Source organism: Olea europaea, unplaced genomic scaffold (assembly GCF_002742605.1).
Source record: "Olea europaea var. sylvestris unplaced genomic scaffold, O_europaea_v1 scaffold529, whole genome shotgun sequence".
Classification (NCBI taxonomy): domain Eukaryota; kingdom Viridiplantae; phylum Streptophyta; class Magnoliopsida; order Lamiales; family Oleaceae; genus Olea; species Olea europaea.
The window spans coordinates 162,170-178,070 of record NW_019263611.1 but is presented as its reverse complement, the minus strand read 5'-3'; the positions used below and the strand labels follow the sequence as shown (position 1 = coordinate 178,070).

The window sequence follows — 15,901 nt, the reverse complement described above, 5'->3', positions numbered from 1 at the left end:
TATATATATATATATATATATATATATATATATATATATCCTTTCAAATTAATACATTTTGTAATTTCAATAACCGGCTCGGGTCTCCAGTAGGCAAAAAATAGTCCAGAGAATTACAATGCTCTCATTTATTCATACTCATTTTTAAAGTATTTAAATTATCGCTAAAGAAATATATAATTAGAGTCATGATGGGAAAGCAAAATGAATAAGGATTAAACCACATGTACAGCACTGTACATCATGGTTCACAGCCCCCTCACAATGAGGGGGCCCCATCTCGATTTTTTTTTTAATAAGTGCGGGCCCCCTCCGATGTGAGGGGGCTGTCAACCGTGCCGTGTGTCGAATTAATGAATCAAAATGCATTCAAATTTCATTGGCTATTAAGGTTGAACCCTCATTGTAACCTAGATTGATGCTAGATGGTATTAGATAACATTACTTGAAAAATTGGAAGGAAAATAGTAGAAAGTCGATTAATGCTAAGCAGTGTTAGATAGCATTACTCAAAAATAAATATAAGGGAAATAGTGGAGTTGAGAAAAGAAAGTATGAAAATAAATATAACGCAAAAAGCACATATGCCATTGTTTGATGTTAAGCAATGCCTGATAGCAATACACAAAAATGGAAGGAAAATAGCAGAAAGTCGGGAAAAGAAAGGATGAGTATAAAGCAGAAAGCATGATTGCTAAATCTAAGCACAAAAATCACCCAGTTGTTGGCATGCTTTAACTCAAAACCTAGTGGTGGCAATGGGCGTATAAAGCAGAAAGCATGATTGCTAAATCTAAACACAAAAATTACCCAGTTGTTGGCATGCTTTAACTCAAAACCTAGTGGTGGCAATGGGCCAAGCCAGCTCGACCCTTAACCTCAGGAGTTGGGCTCGCGCTCGTGGTGAGCCAAGCTTGGGCTCGACTCGGCCCACTAGCTCGTGGGTTGGGCTGAGCTTTGGCGGGTGGGCTTGTTCCTTTTTTTTTAAAAGAAAAACACAAATACATGAAATAATGTAATGAAAACACTTTTAAAAAAAAATAAAAAGTGTTAGAAAAATACAAATAATTTAATGAAGACATTTTTATTTATTTTTTTATTTATATCATATTGTAATATTTTTTATAAAGTATAAAATATTTATATAATGAAAAAGAATTATTTTTTGAAATACATTTACAAAAAATATTTTTTTTATTTCTTTTTAAAGTAGATAAAATGTAAACCCTCCTCCTTTATCCGGGTTTGGGACCAGTTATATCAATTTTAAGTAGGCGGAGTTAAAAATTGTACACGAACAACTTGTTGTAACGTGTACAATTTTTTAAAAAAAAATTAAATTTAACGATTAAAAAATAAAGAAATTTTGATTAATATAATTAAATCAAATATCATTTACTTGACAACATGCAATTTCAGCGTATTTATTTTGTAGTCGAAAATGAGCGTCCTGTCAATCCTTCACGCACATGAATACTTCCAAACATCTTCTTTCAGTCAGCTCCTGACATCGGTCAAAATCATTTTACCTGCACAAAAAGCAGACTCCGAAGTAACAGTGCTAACTGGAGGTATCAGCAGATCTTTCGCAATTGCAGAAATCATTTGCCAACGTCTTTCATACTTTCGCTAGAATTCAAGTACCTTTTCTGAACTTTTTTTAATTGTTCTGTCTATTGACATATTATGATTGAAGTAATCAATTAATTCAGCAGGTATCGCATTTTGAGTTTCGGTCGATGTTTGATGAGATGCAAATGTAGACGACATGGCACTAGATGAACACATTACAGTTGCATCATATTTAAATGTATTAATGTCTTTAAATAAATTCATTATTTCGGCATCATCTTTTTCAATTTCAGCAGAAGGAATAGGTGCAGAAGGTACCTGACTAACATTCGTACCAATTTTTTCCGCATATAAATAATACATTTCACATAATGTTTGCTCTAAATTCTTATAGGTGATAGGTGTATTAAATATTAAAACTTCATTGATTTGATCAATTACGTATTTAGTTCCCGAAATATTATATTGATGGTCCATTGCGCATGTTAAAGGAAATAATATATGTAGTTCTTCCCAATATTTTCTAAACTTTAATTCCATAACAATTATAATTTCACTGAAGCATGATCATTTTTATATTTATGGAATGTTCTTGCAATTATATAAAGGCGTTCAAGCACTATATAGATTGTGGGATAATAAACGCCAGATAAAATCTTTGTGGTCTCATAAAAAGATATCAAAAATCGTTTAACTTTCAAAGCTATAATCTAATCGGATTCATTTAACATACCATCTTCATCACTTCTAACGTGTCTATTGTTATAAAAGTCAGTTATTAAATTTTCGAAACCTTCACATGACTTTTATCGCTAAAAAATGTTTTAGTAGTCGTCACCCCTAGTTCGACACAAAAATCTTCAAATGCTTGTTTTCTATTATGAGATATCGTAATAGATACTAATGCATTCCTAATCCTTTAAAATTCATCATTTATATGTTTTAAGCCATCTTGTACAATTAAATTCAAAATATGACACACACACAACGAATATGAAACAAATACTCACCAAAATCAAGTTGAAGTGTTCTACACAATTTATCGACGACTACCTTATTAACACTAGCATTATCAAAAGTAAAAGACTGAATTTTAGTCTCACAATATATTCTCTAACGATACTGATAATAATATTATATATATTATTAGCATTGTGAGGAAACTCAATTCTAAAAGCAATAATTTTCTTATGCATGCACCAAAGTGGGTCTATACAGTGTATGGTTGTAGTTATATATGCTCTTTTATTAACCCATTCTCATATATCAAAAGTTAAAAATTTAATACCCCATATTTTTGCAAATCTATAATTAATTGTTGTTTTGAATTATTGAAATATTGTATTATATCGGCACGAAGATTGTTCGACTTACCCCAACGTATCTCAATTGCAGATATTTTTGCACGAACGAGACGAAGTGTTGGTTGTCTACAATAGCTAGAGGCAACTCAGTGGCGGCAACAAATTTCACCATTTCGGTTAAGCATTGTCCTCCAAATACACCCACGTGGAAAGGGGTGAAATCGTAGAACCGACGTCTAAACTGTCAAATTGTAATTGTGTTCGACCAGCGTCCATGTCTGGCCGCACATGCTTTGTAGTGGCGATTGAGATGGGTTTCGACATGCCAATCTTTGTTGGCAGTATTTACATACTGCTTTAGATTCTACAAGGTCATCGATGATTTTTCCCGTTGAAATCAACTAAAGTGATCCCAACATTTTGCTTATTTTTTGCCCTTTCGCTTTCCCCTCGCATGTGGGATGTTTAATTCGACATCTTCATCCTCATGTTCCGCTTCGAGAACGTTAATATCATCCAAATCAATTAAATTGTGACTTTCCTGATCGTGAAAATGAACATCTTCAAGTATGGATATGTCATTTAGACCGACAAATTCATTTGAAAATTGACTTTGCAGCGTTCTAAGCGATTACCATTATGTGACCCACATACCATATCGAATAAGCTCTCAACAAATGAGCGTTGGTCCATTTGTTTGATTGTTTATGATGAAATTCAAATATAATAACTACAAAAATATAAATGTAGTGAGATTGTGAGAATTGGATGAATTGAAATTGTAACTAATAAATGGTAAAAATTGAATTGATATTGTATATTTTTCAGCACAAGAGAGTAAAAACTCGATAATTAATATAATAAAAGATAGTTAAGAGAGTTGGAGTAGATTGAGTAATTGATATGGAAAAAAAAAAAACAGATGGGTGTTAAGGATATTTATAGTAGAAGGGGGGGAAAATAATAATAAAAGATTTCAGCGACCATTTGGTCACTTTCTTTTGCGAGCCAGGAGCCGAGCGGCTCGTTGTTTTTTAACGAACCACGAGCCGCTCGGCTCGTGGCTCGTCGTTTGAACGAGCCACAAGCCTGGCTCATGGCTGGCTCGTTCAAGCCCTCGAGCAGCTCGGCTAGAGTGGACTCGGCTTGCCTCCCGACGAGGCCCGCTCGGCTCGCACTTGGGCTCGTGATTTTACAAGCTCGAACCGCTCACGAGCCCTATTTTGACGAGCCGAGCAGTTGAGTCGATGAGCAACTCAGCCCTTTTGACATCCCTATCAAAAACTGTACCCATAGCATACAACGATCTTACTATATGTACCTTCTTTTTGACATCGTGTCATGTGATGACACATGTTTGGCCAGTTTATATATATGATTTTCCATCCAACACTTTTTTGAATTTCTACACAAGTACACCAAGATGTAACCCATGGAATGTACACTTAGCATAATTCTGAACACACCAAACCATCATTCAAGAGGAATTTGCTCTTCCCTATTACACAATTTAGCTTAAAAAGCTATTCATTGTAGTCAACGTTGCGTCATGTTTGCTACTTAGAAACACACTGTTGAGATGAAACATTGTTAATTAAAGTGGTAAACCAAAACCAAACTTCAGTATGATCAACATTTAATAGTGGGATACTGCTCTTGATTTGCACAAACCTCAATCTAGGCGCTCCATCTGCGAATTATTAAAAAATAAAAATAAAAATAAAATAAAACTATGGTTAGCCAAGTGAATAATCGAGGTTAAAAGTAATTCAATTTCAAGTTGAGAAAAATTGTAAAGAGTCAATGCCGGTGGTTCATTTGCTCATTTACGACGAAGAATCTTAGAGTTGCCAGGTTTATTCACCCGCAAAATCAAGATGATGAGTATATTCTCAATGCTACTTGTAAGAAATAACTAAGCATTGAACAACAAGCAACAAGTCGAAAAGAAATTACCTTCCAGAGGCCGTCGTTAAGATAATGCATGTTATCCACACCAATTCCTTTGTTGACATTCCGACTGCAGGGACAAGACCATGGCAGGTATGAGAAACTGAAAATTTCTACTTTTGTGAACTTGCCACTTTTATTTATTTTACATTTTGGGGTTTGCTGGCTAAGTATTTTCGTCAATCCAACATCTTTTGTTTAATTAATTCACACTTTAATTTCTTTTGTTTATCCGTTTTTAGACTTCCAATTTCATTGTCCACAAAAAAATACACAGATTTGACATTTATTCCAAAACAAAACAGGAACTTACATGTCTTTCGCAGACATTTTTGTAAATCCAATAGCCAGAGCATGTTGCTTCCCTTCAGCCATTATAGCCTAAGGCATAAACAGTCAAATATTGTGACTGATGGTTAATTAAAAGAGTGCAGGCGATAAATTAAAATCGAAGACACATGATATTGAAATGGAAACTTGAGAACCAGTTGATAGAGTACTTAACCAAAAACATAATTCTAATACTGAATAAAAATATTTCATTCTTGTAAGTCATACCACAGGAGTTTCTGCCTCTACTTCGTCGTCTAAGGCACCCCCAGCAGAAGTAAGCCCTGGGCACATTATGTTGGCACCAGAAATGACAAATTTTATTGCCCCCCTGTCAACTTGTAATTTTTTCATTACGTTTGGATCTGCAAATAGACAAGGCATAACCATAAATAATAATGATGAATTTACATTATGTACATAAATTTCTTAAATTTAGTTTGATTTACTTAGGTAACAAATGAAATAAATCAAACTAGTGAGTTGTAGAAAAATGAAACTAATAGCACTCCACAGTTTTCTCCCTGAGACATCTTATGACTTCTTTACTCAATTTTTCTACAACTGGAAAATAAAAATATCAAAGGAAAAAAGGAATGACATTGATTGCAATATTTTTTAGGAAAGATTCAAATGGATGAATAAAAATTAGTTCAAATAGGTATTTAAAGGTTCATTATTTGCTAGCAAATACCACTATTTTTTGTTTTGGATCTTCTAAATCATTCCCGCAGAAAATCCGGACTATTTTCATTTCTATTCAAATTTAAAAGAAGTTATTTGCTTGGTATAAACCAAGATTTCGTTTTATATGTATTATAAAGTAACAAAAATTCAGCGATAGGGAGAACTGTAGAGGGCATCGTCCCATGCCCTGCAGGAAAAAAAAGGATGTGTGAGGTTTCAAGACCGTTCAATAAACACACTGCCCTTCCTTGTACTATAAAAGTCAAAGGAAATGAATATATGGTCTAAGACAATATCATTCCACACAGGCAGAGTCCCAGCTAGGGGTGAACATGGTTTAGTTTGGACGGTTTGAGACAAATTTTCAAAGCAAACCATTTAAAACGATTTGGAATTTTTTCAAACCAAACCAAACCATTTCAATTTCTAAACCAAACCAATCCAAACCATTTTTTTCGGTTTCGTTCGGTTTAAAACCATGGTTTAACAATGAAGAAATTAATATATATCAAATAAGTTGAATCGTAAATATTAGTCTAAAATTTCACCTTAAAACATAAGTTGTATTATTACAAAAATTACAAATCAAAATTATATAATTATAATCATGATAATGCAACAACATGATATAAATATTTTAAACTCTTAATCAATATTAATGGCACCCATTTACAATTGTAATACACGATTCGTTCTCTTCATAAATATTAAAACATAGTACATGAATTCATTGATTATAATTAAATGATTTAAAATAACAAATAAAGGAAAATAAATAAAAGAATAAAATACAATAATACCTAGCTACTGTAACTTTTTGTGAATCATTCAATGCTTCTACTCTATCCAAATATTAGCGAATTACATTAAGGAAGCCCAGTAATTATTAGAACAAAACAACATAACTACCAATAAAAGCATAGAAAAAGATTGCCAAAAAATAAAAGAACTTGGATAATTTGACTTGAATTTAGACAAGAAAATTATTAGTAGAAGGAAATGAAATGTACAAGTTTGAATTAAGATCGAGACTTAATTGTTTGCTCAATTATAATGGAAAATCGATAAATATGGTTTAGCAGCAATTGTTCACTTTATCCAATTTAATGATTTTATATTCATAATTCTGCTGACTAATGGGTATTTGGATATTATTTAATTAACTAATTAATTGAGATGTAAAATTATCGAATTGAGTTTAATTGAATTATGTTTAATATGGATGTATCTTTTTAACTGAAATATATTAAATTTTAATTGTGTTAAATAAAATTTAGACTAATTTTAATTTCATATTTTTTTGGTAAACGATTTAGCAGTTTGAAATAGTTTGCAAATATTGAAATCTAAACCATTCAAAACCTAAATGTTGACGGATCAACGTGGAACCAAACCAACAGTTTCAAAAAAAGGGTGTTGGTTCGATTTTGTGGTTTGGCAGTTTCGTTGTTCAGCCCTAGTCCTAACAAACAGTGCTTACAATTGGAAAGAAAAAGAAAAAAGCTTCCATATCAACATCACAACTCACTTATAGCACTTGCTAAAATCCATGCTCCCTGTTGCATCATCATAGTTACCTGCCAGGTCCCAAGAAATAATAACTTATACGTCCCCCATCCTCCACAGGCGCCCCAGCAACAGATTAAGGCGGTGTTGCATATCATAAACAGAGGCAGCAGATCTGTCGTTTTAGCCAGACACTTTGTAGCTCTCATCCAATCAATTTTTAATCATGATATTCTCAATTACATGCACAATAATAACATTCTCCAAAAGCCACACCTTCAATATCACAACCATAATCAAGGGCACCATAACTAGCTAAATGATACTATAAGACAAAAATGAAGAGAGCGTAATAAAAAATTGAGATATGGAATAGAATAATGCTATGCAGTATCAGTCTATGTGGCAAATACAATGACACTAAGGGACAGATCCAGTGCATTTTATTGGATCTATCATCAAATGCGATTGTGTGGTGGTGCTACATAGCATTATTCTGTGGAATAACATGGTTAATAAAACTTATTAACCATAACATTTTTATTTCTTTATTAAAAACAATACCAATTTTCATCTCAAATAAAGTAACAATGCTGTTCTTCTATCCCAATAGGACAACCAAATTTGCTAACCATGGTAAAAATGGTGCCTTGAACATAAAATTAACTGAGATAAATGAACATTACTATGTCTATGTATGTAACTGGTTGCTATTCTTGACTGGGAACTAATCAAATAAGAGAGAAAGTGATATTCAGTTTTAGATATTTATGTGAAAACTTTGTAGGCTACATATGAAATTTATACGGGTCAATTACAATTTGAGTATTTTGGAAACTAGGGAGCAAGATAGACGGCAAAAGAAAAGGAACAAATAAAGGGAACTCAGATTCAGAGGCATATTTAGCTCTCAGGTAAATAATCCATTTCTATATAGCATCTACACCAGTCTATTTACTTCAGAACACAAATGGCATATGATTGCACATTTCATACAACAATTACTTACACTGGTGAAGAAGCCGTAGTGTGGGCATATAAGGTCCATCGCGTATGTTGAAGAACAGAGGCACATTGTTCACCAGAACTAAATTCAGATGATTTGGACTTCAAAAGATTATGAAATGCCATGTAAGAAATTGAATCAAAGAGAATAATATACTGGAAGTACAAAAAAACCAGTTACGTAACTATATTTTCTTCCAAAAAAGTACCATTTAGCAACAATCAGTGGGGACTTCTTTGGGAGCAAATCATCCAACACAGGTTCAAGTCCTGGGTACTTCAATGAAGAGAAACTTTACCTTTAGTTAAATCTAAACTGATTGCAGAAGAAATTATTCACATTTAACAATTATTGAAGAAAAGAGAAACAGCAACATTACAAAACCTCTTCTGCAATACTTTGCCGGATTTTCCTATGCACAGATGCTTTCACCTGATTTTGTGCAGAAACCTCTTCAGACGAGAACCTAAATATTTTTATAGTAGAAGCACTGTATAAGTTATTATAATATAGGCATTTATTGGCAGACAATAGATAGGTAGCTATTACATAAAAATCAGTACTGTCAACAATTCTCAAACATATACGAGCATGCAATTACATTAATAATAGTTTAAGTAGCTAACATCAATACAAATACACTCAACAATAGTCAAACAATTATTAGCAAGCACAGTGGGTTGAAGCTCAATAAGATTCCAGGCAGAATCAAAACTTTAAAGAAAGTGTATATAAAGTTTATGATGCATATACACATATTAAGTGGTAGTAAATTCACCAAAAAGGAAATAGCAAACATGTGTATGCATCACCCACAAAAAGACCAGATTTCAAAATCTAAAACCAGAATAGAGTAGGCTACTTTAAAGTATAGCTAAGACATTGGAAAAACACATAGGATTAGGAGATTGCTTCATAGGCTCAGTTTTTAGTATACATGGAGGATTTAGTTCAAATATACCTATACGAGACAAACAATTTTAACCAGAAATTTGGATGGTATTCACCAAGATGGGGCTTTTGATAAGAGAAATTGCAGATTTGGTTTTGGAGAAGGTATGGATGCACAATTTGAGAAGATATAATGGATTGAGTTCAAAATATACTTATGGGAGAAAACATTTTTAGCCAGAGATTTTATTGGCATTCTGTGAGATGGAGCTTTGCTAAGATACATTGGAGATTTGGTTTTGGAGAATGCAATGATGCCAGAAAGTCAATTCTAAAAGTCTCTTTGGTATGTGACCTTCAATGACCAGCTTTACAAGAACATGGATGTACACGATCTATAAATGGGTTGAACAAGGGACAAATGTATTTTTCTTGACAAGGAGGGCAAATTAATCTAGTAGTAGACACAGCAAGGTTATCCATGCAGAGAGTTTAACCTCACAACGCAGACTTTTGAGTCAGGAATTGGTTTCAAGGTACAATTAAAGGTGGAAGAGAGTGTTAAGGATAGCACAACAAAGTAGTGGGACATAAAGGAACCTCAATAGATAAGTTGTTTGGAGAGACTAATTGGGATTTAAACAATACACCAAATGTCAAGTGGAATAGAATGAGTACATAAACAAAACAACAAAGGAGATGATAAGGAAAAACTGGAGGAGCCAATTTTTATTGAGTAGACATCATCACGTAGTGAAGATATTCAAAGTTCTATGAAGGTAACAAATAAAGGTTCAGATCAAGCCCTTCTATAAGTATCTTGTATGTGCCACAGGGATCATTTTTTTAGTTCAACACAAGGAAAAGTAAATAGACCAACAAAATAGCAAATTCTCCAAGAGGTAAAACCATAATACACGTACATTACCCAGCAGCCAACAAAACCCAGCAGTTATAACCCATAATATATGCATAACGCAATTATACACACATACACGTACATTACCCAGCAGCCAACAAAACCCACTAAAATATCCAAAAGAGAGAACGCCGATTTATTTAGAATAAAACGATAGATTACTATCAAAATTACGAAATGGGTTTTTCATCTTTCAAAGAGAAAATAAGCAATATATGGAGATCATGAACTCATGAAGCATATCATCGTTTCCAATTTACAAGAAGAAGGGCAGTTACAAAGAACCAAGAAATACAGATAAATACTAATCAAACTTTATGTAGAACAGATTGGAAATCATGATTAATAATAGAAATAAGAATGCAATAAACGGTGGTGTGTGCGTGCCATAGAGTGGACAAAACGCTTACTTCTTGAACATTTTTACGGTGAACGGGAGTAGGGTTTACGGTCACCGTATTATAGAAAATTCCGAGGAATTTGAAGAATTTTGGAACAAGATGGATTAAAATTTCAGTTTAAGCAATGTTATTACGAAGCAAAAAATGGAAAATATTTGTCCCCCGGCGCTTCTCCAAAGGAAGGGTTAGCTCAGGCTGGATCGTGGGTTCGATTCGTGGGGCTCTTGGAAGGCAAGACATATATTGGAAGGTAGAATTTATCTTGAAAGGTAAGAATGTTTTAGAAGGCAAGACGCAACGTGAATTGACTCACTAGACACTCTGACAGTTCAGTTGGAGAGACGCTCGGACCCTGATCAATTGGAGGCATATCGCGCGGTTTAATTGGTCTGTGTAAAGAGGGGCCGGATCACAAATCCAAGAAATAATTGTCGAAGGCGGACACCTTGGTAGAAAAATGGAAAATATTTGTCACGGGTGAAAAGGATTGGAGTGTGTGTCGATCTTATTAGCAATCGCAATATTTGATTCGATTTCTGAGATATGGAATTGAAATCTTTGTGGATACTAGTATGAGCTTGTTTGGAAGTGATTTTGAAAATTGATTTTTTGACCGTTAGAAGAAAAGTGGGGTCCACCTATGAGAGAAGAAATCAAATATGACGGTTGGAATAGTGAAATAACAATCCAAAAATCAATTTTTTGAAGGAAAAATCACTTCCAAACAGGCTTTATATGTGTAAGCTTTTGTTCTTTGACTTGCTGGGATACATATCGTAATTTACCACCCTCACAATGTTTTAGAAGTGAGACCGTGGAAGCTCTCAAAATTGAGGTTGAACCCTTTTTTATTTAAAATGGAAAATATTTTATTCTTTATATTATTTCTTCGTCTTTTGATCATATGCCTTTTAGGTAAAGTAAATTTACAGGGAACTCATCATTTTTTGTACTTTTTTAACTACATATTTTTCATGACAAAATAATCTCTCACAAACATTAGGAGATATTTTTATGTAAAAATACATTTTTTGAATAGTATATTGATGGGAAATGTGTGGTTGAAAAATAAGGAATTTTTTTTTATTTATGTGTAATATTATTTTAATAAAGAATGCGTGGTTGAAAAGAAAAAAGAGAAAAATACATTTTGAAAAAAATGGGTACCAAACGGGACATAAAATTATATTCAAATTCATAGATATTAAAAATATAAGGTAATTATTTGAGTGCTCAACGAACTTCACCCCAAGTCATTTAACTTCAAATTTTTTCCATCGGTCTCTCATTTTTCAAAAGTTTTACTCGTTCATTATTACTTTCGGTTTTGTTGATTGGAGTTAACGGCAATGCCATCATTATTACACAATAAAATGAGAACAGTTCAAACTTGAACTTTGCCCTTGTTCATTTCCCACTTTCCTATCCCTAAATTTTAGCATTAAAATTGGGGTTTAGATAATTTTTCAACCGATTTTGACCAAGTATCTGTGACATTATCGACAATGCTAAGTCTTCAAGATCTCCTAGATGAAAGGCAATCCAAGTCAAAGGTTCCTTTTTGCAACTACTGTAATAAGCTAGATGCGCATGATTACTGATTTGATCCACATCCAAATTCAAGACACAAATTTTTAATTAATGGAATGTTGCGAACACAAACCATAAGCAAATAGACATTGAGAAATTGTGGAGGAGCTTCAAGTTTTATTGCGTTGGATTTTGGGTTCTTACTCTCTATTTCATCAGTATGCTCATATATTAGAATGTTTTGATCTTAGGCTTGTAAGAATAGGTTGAATATAGGATGTTTAGGAAATAAGGTAGCGATGTGTTTATTAAATGTCAAATAGTACATTTGCAAGAGCCTTTTGTATTGACTTTGTTGAAAAATATAGACAAATAATAGTGTCACCGTAATATATATTTGGACAGAGTAACAACGTTTGGATGATTTTGAATGGTCGAGGCAAGAGTTCGACTCTTTCTCCTTAAAATGATAATGCCTCGCACTGGTACTGACGGTATTGCAGTACTCGTTTCTCAAGATACAACGACCTCGTCTTGTAATAGTAGTACTCCAAATTACAAAACACGATGAACCAGTAAAGTTTAGATCTCTCCACACACACTGGATGACTAAAATGCACGGAAAATAATTTTCAAGGACTGAATTATAAAAGCAAAAATGATGCAGGGACAAAGGAATAATTTCGGGAGAGTAAAAATCAATTTTGATTTTGTAATGAATTAAAATCGGGGTATGGGGGCCTATATATAGATGTTGAAAGGTTGTGTCCCAACAGACACAACTGTCGAAAAGTTGTGTCCAAAAGACACAAACAGTTTGGACAGTCAACCGCCACTTGGATAGTTAACCGCCACAACCGATTAGACATTCAACCGCCAAATTCTAGAAGCACCACGTGTCACACACAGAAAATTCGGGGAAGAAAAAATAATAATATAAAAAATATATTATTATTATTAAATAATATAATTCAAACGTTATTTTACCAAAAAATATATATCAACTTGGCCCAAGCCCAAGACCCACGACCCGTGATCGTGCCAAGCCGAGCTAGCCAGTTGGACGAACGGCGGCAACGGCGCGCGCGTGTGGGCTTTGACTTAACCTACTAACATGTAGATTCTCTCCCCTTCAAAAACTATTGGTACCCCTTAGGGCCTAAACCCAAGTTCCAAACTTGAGCTATATAAGGTGGTTTATATTCTTCTAGTTTTCCTATGTGAGATTGGTATTTTTCAATTTTTCACTTATTTTATTTCAACATCAAGTGGGCATCTTTTGACCTTAATTTCTTATTCACCCTAAATTGATTTTGAGAAAATAAATATACCATATTAATCTACTCATGGAGTAGAACACATTCGGCCAAAGAAATCTTATATCTGATTAACGGGGCTCACTAAATTAATTGGTCAAAAGTTGATCAAACCAACTAATTAAAACCCATTTTTTTTCAATAATACCCCACATGAATGGAAATTAATGCAGTAGACTATGCAGACCCTATAGAGAGATCAGGCGGAATGTTATCACATCTGGATAGATACCTTATGGGTTTGAACCTTCCGTAGTAAGATACTACCTGATTTACTTAGCTAATCAGTGAACGCGGTGTCTTGAACTGTCAGCTTTTTTGTAAACCAAGACAATAGTATCAACACAATAACCTTCCTAACATTTTCGAGTTCTCACTGTTGTGTTCATTTTGGCCCTGAACAACTCTTGGATTTCATAAGTACTTTAGAGAATTCAAGCCTTTGAAACATTCTCATAGAAGCGGCCACACTTCACACTTGTATAGGTGATCTCTTATTAAGAGTACCTGCCATACTTCACTTAGGTAGTCCAAGATATAGGAATCATTAAAAGTATAACTTAACCTAAAACTTTCTACAGATAGCACTTCCTTATCATAGGAATGGGTAGGAGTTAACTCCGAAGTGCTTATTGAATCTTCATAACTTAGTTGTCCCATTGAATCAAGATTTTGGGATCTCCAGTCAGCAAGATTGGGTTACCATTACAAAGATTCTTATGTAGTAGGCTTTAAGCCCATTCCCCTTGATAGGCAGTACACTTGATCTCTTGGTAAGCCTTTGGTAAGTGGATTCGCAAGATTTTCTCTAGACTTTACATAATCTATGGAAATAACGCCATTTGAGATCAACTGCTTAACTGTATTATGTTTTCGACGAATATGTCAAGAGTTACCATTATACATACTACTTTGTGCTCTACCGATAGCCGACTGACTATCACAATGTATACTAATTGCAGGCACAGGTTTAGGCCAACATGGAATATCCTCAAAAAAATTTCGAAGCCATTCTGCTTCCTCTCCAGCTTTATCTAAAGCTATGAATTCAGATTCCATTATGGATCGAGCTATACATGTTTGTTTAGAGGATTTCCAAGATACAGCCGCACCACCAATGGTAAAAACACACCCACTAGTGGATTTTGAGTCTTTTGTATCTGATATCCAATTAGCATCACTGTATCCTTCTCATATAGCTGGATATCTCGTATAATGTAATCCAACATTTGAAGAACCCTCACCAGTGCTTTCCAGTGGTCATTATTTGGGTTACTTGTATATCTACGAAGTCTGTTTACTGCATATGCAATATCCGGACGAGTGCAATTTGTAACGTACATTAGACTGCCTATTATCCGAGAATATTCTAATTGAGATACGGGTTCGCCTTTATATTTGGCCAAATGTAGACTTAAGTCTACTGGTGTTTTAACAGGACTGTCATCAAACATATTAAACTTTTTAAGTACATTCTCAATATAGTGAGATTGAGACATTACAAGTCCATCAGATGTTTTCAGAATTTTAATTCCTAATATTACACCTGCAATACCCATATCTTTCATGTCAAAATGTTTTTTCAACATTTTCTTGGTATTTGTTATCATATTATAACTACTACCCACAATTAGCATGTCATCAACGTATAGTCATACAATTACATATGCATTAGGTGTGGTTTTAATATAAACACATTTATCACATTCATTAATCTTAAAATCATTTGACAACATAGTTTTGTCAAATTTTTTATGTCATTGTTTTGACGTTTGTTTTAGTCCATATAATGACTTGACGAGTCTACACACATTTTTCTCCTGTCCAAAAGCGATGAACCCTTCGGGTTGTTCTATGTAAATTTCTTCTTCTGGCTCACCATTTAAGAAAGCAGTTTTGACGTCCATTTGATGGATTTCCAAATTATGCAATGTTGCGATTACAATTAATATTCTAATTGATGTTATCATTGTCACAGGTGAGTATGTATCGAAAAAATCAAAGCCTTCCCTTTGTTTGAATCCTTTAGCTACCAATCTGGCTTTGTATTTATCAACTGATCCATCAGTCTTTAATTTTCTTTTGAAAATCCATTTACAACCTAATGGTTTATTACCATGTGGGAGATCTACCAATTCTCAGGTATGATTCTACATAATAGAATCAATTTCACTATTGATAGCCTCTTTCCAGAATGGAGTTTCTGGACTAGACATTACTTCATTGAATGTCCTAGATTCATTTTCTAACATATTAGTTAAAAAAATCTGGACCAAAAGATGTAGATGTATTGGTTCTTTTGCTGCGTCTTAGTTCTTCATCACTTTAAGGATTACTAATTGCAGAATCATAAGTTCATTTTTGCGGGCTTATTGCTTTCCTATCTTTATAAGGAAACTTGTCCTCAAAAAATACAGCATTCCTAGATTCAACGATAGTATTTTCATGTATATCCGAAATGTCAGACTTATGTACGAGGAACCGATAAG

At 33.7% G+C, this 15,901-nt stretch overlaps 1 protein-coding gene across 1 annotated transcript; it reads right to left on the bottom strand.

Annotated features, from left to right (window-relative positions):
- Positions 1–4,315: 4,315 nt before the first annotated feature.
- On the bottom strand, positions 4,316–10,729 carry LOC111388805 (malignant T-cell-amplified sequence 1). Its single transcript, XM_023013616.1, has 8 exons — positions 10,576–10,729; positions 8,740–8,821; positions 8,564–8,631; positions 8,359–8,456; positions 5,385–5,521; positions 5,140–5,207; positions 4,833–4,896; positions 4,316–4,566 (listed from the first exon to the last, which is right to left on the bottom strand). The coding sequence occupies exons 1-8, from the start codon at positions 10,584–10,586 to the stop codon at positions 4,549–4,551; spliced, it is 546 nt and encodes a 181-aa protein (XP_022869384.1). The 5' UTR covers positions 10,587–10,729; the 3' UTR covers positions 4,316–4,548.
- Positions 10,730–15,901: the final 5,172 nt, after the last annotated feature.

Bases quoted from the DNA above. Each gene is read 5' to 3' on its own strand.
- LOC111388805 (XM_023013616.1), bottom strand. The intron at 8,457-8,563 runs GTACTTTTTTGG...AATCTTTTGAAG, and splicing joins CCACTGATTGTTGCTAAATG to TCCAAATCATCTGAATTTAG. The intron at 5,208-5,384 runs GTATGACTTACA...TTTATGCCTTAG, and splicing joins TAGAGGCAGAAACTCCTGTG to GCTATAATGGCTGAAGGGAA.